Here is a 7,100-nt window from a genome sequence, read left to right on the forward strand (position 1 = left end):
ATTGATTGAAAAGATGGACCATTAGCATCTTGTAAGTTATCATATTTAGGGGATTCCTAGGTTGTGGAAGAAAATAAAATGTCTTCTTATAAATGTACATTTTGGAATGTGGCTTTTGCTACCAGGCCAGATAAGTGGGCCTTGGATTCTTTGGACCTTAATTCTGCATTCACGAACCCCGTACGTAGCCCATCAATCCGTCGTCGGGCTCGTAAGCCACAAGCCGCCGCCGCCGGCACCACCCGCTCCGAAGCTAGAAGTAGGGTTCCGCCGCCGCTGCTCCCCTTCCTCCCCGCGCAGCCGCCGCCGGAGACGCACGCGATGGCGGCGCTGGTGGCGACGAGCATGGGGGTGGTGCGGGAGGTGCTGGGGGACTCCGTCGTGGACGAGGTGGACGAACCCATCGTCGACTACATCGCCAACGTCCTCGCCGACCAGGACTTCGACTTCGGGCCCCCCGACGGCCACGGCATCTTCGACGCCCTCGGCGAGCTCCTCATCGACGCGCGCTGCGTTTACGACCGGGAGCACTGCCTCGAGGTACTACTAGGAAACGCCCGCCCGCCCCCCTCGAATCTGATCGCCATTCCGATTCCCCAATTTGGGTTAGAGCTTCAGTTTGGTGGCGCTGGGTTAGGATCAGACTCGGGTGGCTGTGGTTTATGCGTGTTACTCCTCGTTCTTCTGTTTGTGCAGGTGCTGTGCTGGCCCTGCTATATGTTAGTCTCGAATACCTAGAAAACCTAGTTTAGCGCTCACATCACAGTAGCATGATTTCTTCATCATCAAATTATAACTTTAGTCTAGCTCCCAATCAGTTCTGGATGTGTTCTGCAAATGATTTAGCTGCTAGTCACTAACCAGTATGACGTGTGTGCCATCCAACTTAACCCCTTTTTGGGTTCAGAGGTGGAAACAGTAGAGGAATAGCTTGATTTTGGCTCCACACGGCTCTGATTCCCTTTTCTTTCCCTTCCGACGCAGGTCTGCGCTAAGCTTTGCGAGAAACTGGGAAGCCATGGCATCGTCAAGCCCAAGCAAGCTGTGCGGAGCCTCGCTGCGCCTCTGCGCATGAATGCGGGGATGGAGGAGGAGAAAGCTCCCAAGAAGGTTGAGTATATCTTCGATGCGCCCCCGCTATCCTCACGCGACAAGGCCAAGATTGAACGCAACAGGAGGAAAGAAGATAGGCAGAGAGAGGTACGCTGTTGACCCCCCTAGAATGCCAGGTTACAGTGTTCCATGAATACATTTCTAGTGGGTGAAATCCAGTGCTTAGCATATTTCCCCCTTCCGGCAGAGCTTTATATGCAGTTGAAAATGCCTTCCCTCCTCGTTAAGCTTGATGTACGCGGTGGTATAACGTGCTCCTTGTTGGTGCAGGCCCAGTATGAAATGCATGTTGCTGAAATGGAGGCGCTCAGGGCTGGAATGCCACCAGTTTATGTAAATCACAGTAATGTTGGCGGGTCTACCATTAGGGATATCCATATGCAGAATTTCAGTGTTACTGTTGGTGGCCGTGATCTTATTCAAGATCAGACTCTAACGCTTGCCTTTGGAAGGCACTATGGTGAGTCAATTTAGATTACTATGTATGTCTAAAACTTCCACCTTGTGAAGGAGGCTCTCTAAAATGTCCCACCTGCTCAGGATGATCTCATTACTTCTTCTGTTGATGAAAAACTATGTGCTGTGTAATAGCTCTCTTGGAATAGCCTTTGAACAAGGGAACACAAATATTGAAGTATCACTTCTTGGGAGAGCATCCAAGCAGCCTTTGAAATTTACTGTATATCAGTTCCTATTCCTTTTTTGTTCAGCGATTTACGTTATCTGCGTACCATTTCAGGTCTTATTGGAAGAAATGGTACTGGAAAGACATCTCTTCTCAGAGCTATGGCGCAACATGCAATTGATGGAATTCCTAAGAACTGCCAGATATTGCATGTTGAGCAAGAGGTCACCGGTGATGACACGACAGCTTTGCAGTGTGTGCTAAATGCAGATGTTGAACGGGTTCAGCTTCTGCAAGAGGAGACCCGTTTGGGCCAACAATTGGTTAAGTATTGCTGAATTAGCTTTTTTACATGACTTTCTTGGTTGATGTGTTCTTTTCTCTTGGTAACTTTCCCCTTCATTTTGTTTTTTATTTGCTTATACTCAGCTACTTTATGCAGAAAGATCTAGAGGAGGGGGCAGAGTCCAGTCTAGACAAGATCAAGGATGGTCTTGACAAAGATGCTATCAGCAAGAGGCTTGAGGAGATATATAAGCGACTTGAGTACATTGATGCAGATGCAGCAGAGGCTCGTGCGGCATCAATTCTGGCGGTATGTCTCTTTATTGACATCCAAGTTGTGGTGATTTATTCTTGTTCGCCTCATTTGCACAATGTAGTATTATTAATATGCTGTTGCTGTCATTTCTCTCGGAGTAGCTAGTAGTTACCTTAATTTAAACAGGTATAGTTCTCACGTACTAACATTGAAATGTTCTGATTGGTTGAAATCTTTACAGGGTCTTAGTTTCACTCCAGAAATGCAACTTAAAAATACAAAAGCATTTTCTGGTGGATGGCGCATGAGAATAGCGCTAGCACGTGCTCTATTCATTGAGCCAGATTTACTGCTGCTTGATGAACCGACAGTGAGTTCAGAATATATCTTCGCTTCTCTTCTCTTGCTGCCACATGCTAACAACCTATCACTTTGCAGAACCATCTTGATCTCCATGCTGTGTTATGGTTAGAAACATATCTCCTGAAGTGGCCAAAGACTTTCATTGTTGTGTCACATGCTAGAGAGTTCCTGAATACGGTATGAACACATAGTATCGTTATGCAAGAGATGATATTGATATAATTTTGTCATATATTTGCATGTGCACTGTTTTATCTTTTCTTATCTTTTCTTTCCTTTATCTTTTCTTTTCTTTTCATGTTAATAACTGAATAACTGAAGGAAACAATTCTTAGGTTGTCACCGACATTCTTCATCTACATGGCAAAAAGCTGCATGCTTACAAAGGTGACTATGACACATTTGAGAGGACAAGAGAGGAGCACCTCAAGAATCAGATGAAAGCCTTCGAAACAAATGAGAAGGCCAGAGGGCACATGCAGGTTGGTATCTGCATTTAACGGGTATCATTAGTCCCTGAAGTATGTTAATAACCATTTTTAAAGAAACTTGTGATACTGGGGAAAAAAGGATGAGTCAAAAGGTGGTATGCACTAGTGCACCACAACATGAGCATGTAGGATGTAGGAGTTCCCTCATTTGCGCCATGAATTTTTAGTGCAATATGGCTCTTTAATCTACTAAACTAAGCTGTTACAGCACAGAAGCCTATTTGATGCTGAACTTGTCATGTCTTTGCTGCAACAGAAAAATGCTATCTAAATAATATAGTACTGTATAACTTCATTAGCTTGAAATGGTAATACCAGTAGAGCTTCTGCAAGTATGGCCTGGGTTCTGCTTGCATTGTTTAAGCTTGAGCTCGATACAAAATTACGATTTGAAGGACTCTATCTGAGTTTTGCTCAAAGGTGGAAACAAAATTGCAGTATCTTAATAAATATCAACATATTCTGTACAGCTAGATTTTTTTGGGAAGATCAAGGTTGATGTTTGTTGATCTGTTTCATATGTAGGAATTCATTGACAAGTTCCGGTACAATGCAAAGAGAGCATCGCTTGTTCAATCGAGAATTAAGGTACATTTTATTCTCCTGTTTCCATGACTTTCATCTGGAATTCTAGATATCTTTGAATTTCAGCACATAACTTTTACTTTTATTTCACTAACAGATGATTTTCAAATGATTTTTTTTTGCATATTCTGTGTAAAATCTGATGTTTGTCATAATTTCTTTATCTGCATTATCCCAGGCATTGGAGCGAATGGAACATGTTGATGCAGTTGTTAGTGACCCAGAGTATGCCACCTTCCTAAATCATTTTTATTTGGTCTTTTGTCTACTGTTGACTTAGCAGTTGCCGCCATATATCTTTGCAGCTATAAATTCGAATTTCCAACCCCAGAGGACCGCCCTGGACCCCCAATCATTAGCTTCAGGTTTCGTTTCTAACCCTTGTATTTCACCATTTATGGAAGCTCACTCTTCTCCCATGTGAAACTCATGACTTGTTCTTCGAATCCATTTTATCCGTAATCGACTCTACCATTTACTGTCAAGGCATAACAGTTACTTGTATACATTCTCTTTGAGATATCTATGTCGTGTAGGCATGTGATTGTCTTAATCCTCTCAGGTGAAATATAATACTTTCGATTTGTGCAGTGATGCATCATTTGGTTATCCAGGAGGGCCTATTTTGTTTAAAAACTTGAACTTCGGTATTGACCTCGACAGCCGTATAGCAAGTATGATATCTTTGTTCTGTTCATCTTTTGTTGACTACACAATAATATCTAGCTTCTCTGGTGGTGGTTCTCCCGTTTCTTTCTCACATTTTATTTGTTGTTTCAGTGGTTGGTTCAAATGGCATTGGCAAGTCCACTATACTTAAATTAATTTCTGGGGACCTGCAGCCAACTTCGGGAACGGTCTTTCGCTCGCCCAAGGTGCTTTATCCACTTAGATCTACCATCTTTATGTTCTACCACTATAGCCTTTACTCATATCATGTTAATTTGTTCTGCACGATTGTACTGCTTTCTCATGCATCTCTTGCTTCCCTTGTCATTTGCCAAGGTGTTGTGATGTTTGTGTCCATGCCATTGAGAACTTGACGCCTAGAATGCAACGGCTTACAAATGTGATGCCTTGCTCTAAGGAGAAATCTGCAGCATTTTGTATTTTATTTGTTGATTTTTTTTTCATGTTCTCTCTACAGGTCCGAATGGCTGTATTCAGTCAACATCATGTTGATGGACTTGATTTAACGGTGAACCCCCTTTTGTACATGATGAGATGTTTTCCGGTAAGCTCAAGCATCAGTTTATTCGTTTGAAAGTACTAGGTTTAGCAGAGCATGAAGTTTGCCTGGTGGGTAGCTAAGGAATACTCATGCTCTGTTTGGTATTTCACTTAAATATAAATTTCTGCTCCAATATCGAAGAAGTGCAGAATAGTCTGTTTGGTATGTAACTGAAATACGAATTTCAGCTCTAGTATGGAAAAAATGTATTATCCTCTGTTTGGTATTCAACTGAAATATACACTGTAGCTCTACTAGAAAAAATGTATTATGCTATGTTTGTTTAAGTTAAATATAAATTTCAGCTCTTATATCAGAAAAAATGTACTATGCTCTGCAGGGTGTACCTGAACAGAAACTGAGGTCACATTTGGGTTCCTTTGGTGTCTCAGGAAATCTTGCCCTTCAGTCTATGTACACTTTATCAGGTAATATATCACATCAGTTCATTAGATGGATTTAGCTGGTGGTGAATTTGCAGTTGCAACAATTCTAAGCTTTCCTCAGCCTCGAGTTATGTTGCATTTGCGCAAAGGTTCATCACTTGTATAGTTTTAATTTTCATGATCCTAATTAAAGTATGTCCTTTTGCAGGTGGTCAGAAAAGTAGGGTTGCATTCGCAAAAATCACCTTCAAGAAGCCACACATTATTCTTCTTGACGAGCCTTCTAACCATCTTGTAAATGAATGAACCACCTCATCTTTGCCCCCTCCCCCCTTGATTAGGAACCACTGGGAGTGGTAAAATTCTGATCTTTTGTCTGTTGCAGGATCTCGATGCAGTGGAGGCGCTCATCCAGGGTTTACTCATATTCCAAGGAGGAGTGCTGATGGTAAGAACATATTGTCACTGGGTCACATGTGTTATTTGTCGTGTGAAGTCAGGAGATCTCTCTAACCAAATCGGTATGTTTGCAGGTGAGTCACGACGAGCATCTGATCACAGGAAGTGTCGACGAATTATGGGCAGTGACGGATGGCAAGGTCGGTCCGTTCAGAGGCACGTTCAAGGAGTACAAGAAGATGCTCACGACATAAACCTGGAAAAGGAATGGGTGCCGTGCACGAACTTGTAACCTGAGAGATATACATACAGAGACAAAGCGCTATTTATGTATCATAAGTACTCTGCCTATATGGTGGAATTGATGTATGCAACCATCGTCATCGCATGCTCCTCACCTTCCTGAGCTTTGAGCAGAAAGGCATTGCTGCTAAATGTTTTTTTGTCCCAGCGTGAGATTTTGTATCGATGTACAGTTGGATACATCCCTCTGCTTGCTGTTGAACTGCTATCATGCTGCATTACAGCTCTTCTATTGCATTTATACATACCGGAGAACTGCTCCTTTTGTGCGGTTTCAATATATAGAGGGATCGGATATTGCTAGTAATTTCTTTCGGCGCATTTGGGTGGTGAGGAGATGCTATATCATTGTCGCACAGAAGATCAAGGCATATTATATGGCCTTTGTCAGCTACAAGCTGTGAAGCTAATTCCCAGGAGTTGTGAGTCGGATATTGCTATATCTTAGCCAGGAGAGTGAAGAGAAGTTTTTGCAGTCTATTATACCAGTTAACTTTGTTTATCTTGACAACATCGACTATCAGTCCAAAAACTTGCAAGTAAGCCTACCAAATCTACGTTAATTAACAGGTACAGAATTTGACGCCACGAGACGGCGAGAAAAATCACTAACTGGGAAAATTCTTAGTACATAAACTATAAATATCTTCAAATCTAGACGAAATCACCAGGAGCTGCATGCGCCCAGATTTATCACGAGTAGTGCACGTCGCAGGGAGTGGCCGGTTCACCCGAGAAGGGCCTCACCACGCATGTCACCAGCTTCCCGTGGTCGCCGTCCGGCTGGAGCCGGAACGTCACGTCGAACGCCCCGACGCCACGCCGCGCGTCGTCGAGGATGCCGTCCACCACGGAAGTCGTCAGGCCGCTCGTCCGCGCCGCCACCGTCGTCGAGCGGCGCACCCACACTAGCTTGTACCATCCGGAGCACACCTTGGCGCCGGTGGCGGCGAACGCGATGGGGAGGCCGTAGTATGCCACCGCCACGCCGGTGCCACGCTCCAGGCAAGTACGGCCCCACATCGGCTTCCGGCACTCGACGCTGAGGGAGACCTTGAAGTCC

General features: G+C 43.9%; 1 protein-coding gene across 1 annotated transcript; it reads left to right on the forward strand.

Annotated features, from left to right (window-relative positions):
* Positions 1-203: 203 nt before the first annotated feature.
* Positions 204-6,292, forward strand: LOC127326794 (ABC transporter F family member 3). Its single transcript, XM_051353588.2, has 18 exons — positions 204-540; positions 985-1,200; positions 1,384-1,573; positions 1,853-2,061; positions 2,181-2,333; positions 2,521-2,649; positions 2,718-2,819; positions 2,978-3,124; positions 3,659-3,721; positions 3,897-3,943; positions 4,024-4,083; positions 4,310-4,392; positions 4,499-4,593; positions 4,866-4,952; positions 5,290-5,377; positions 5,544-5,629; positions 5,721-5,783; positions 5,869-6,292. Exons 1-18 carry the CDS (start codon positions 322-324, stop codon positions 5,986-5,988), a joined length of 2,157 nt encoding a protein of 718 aa, XP_051209548.1. The 5' UTR covers positions 204-321; the 3' UTR covers positions 5,989-6,292.
* Positions 6,293-7,100: the final 808 nt, after the last annotated feature.

This window comes from Lolium perenne, chromosome 6 (genome assembly GCF_019359855.2).
Source record: "Lolium perenne isolate Kyuss_39 chromosome 6, Kyuss_2.0, whole genome shotgun sequence".
NCBI lineage: Eukaryota > Viridiplantae > Streptophyta > Magnoliopsida > Poales > Poaceae > Lolium > Lolium perenne.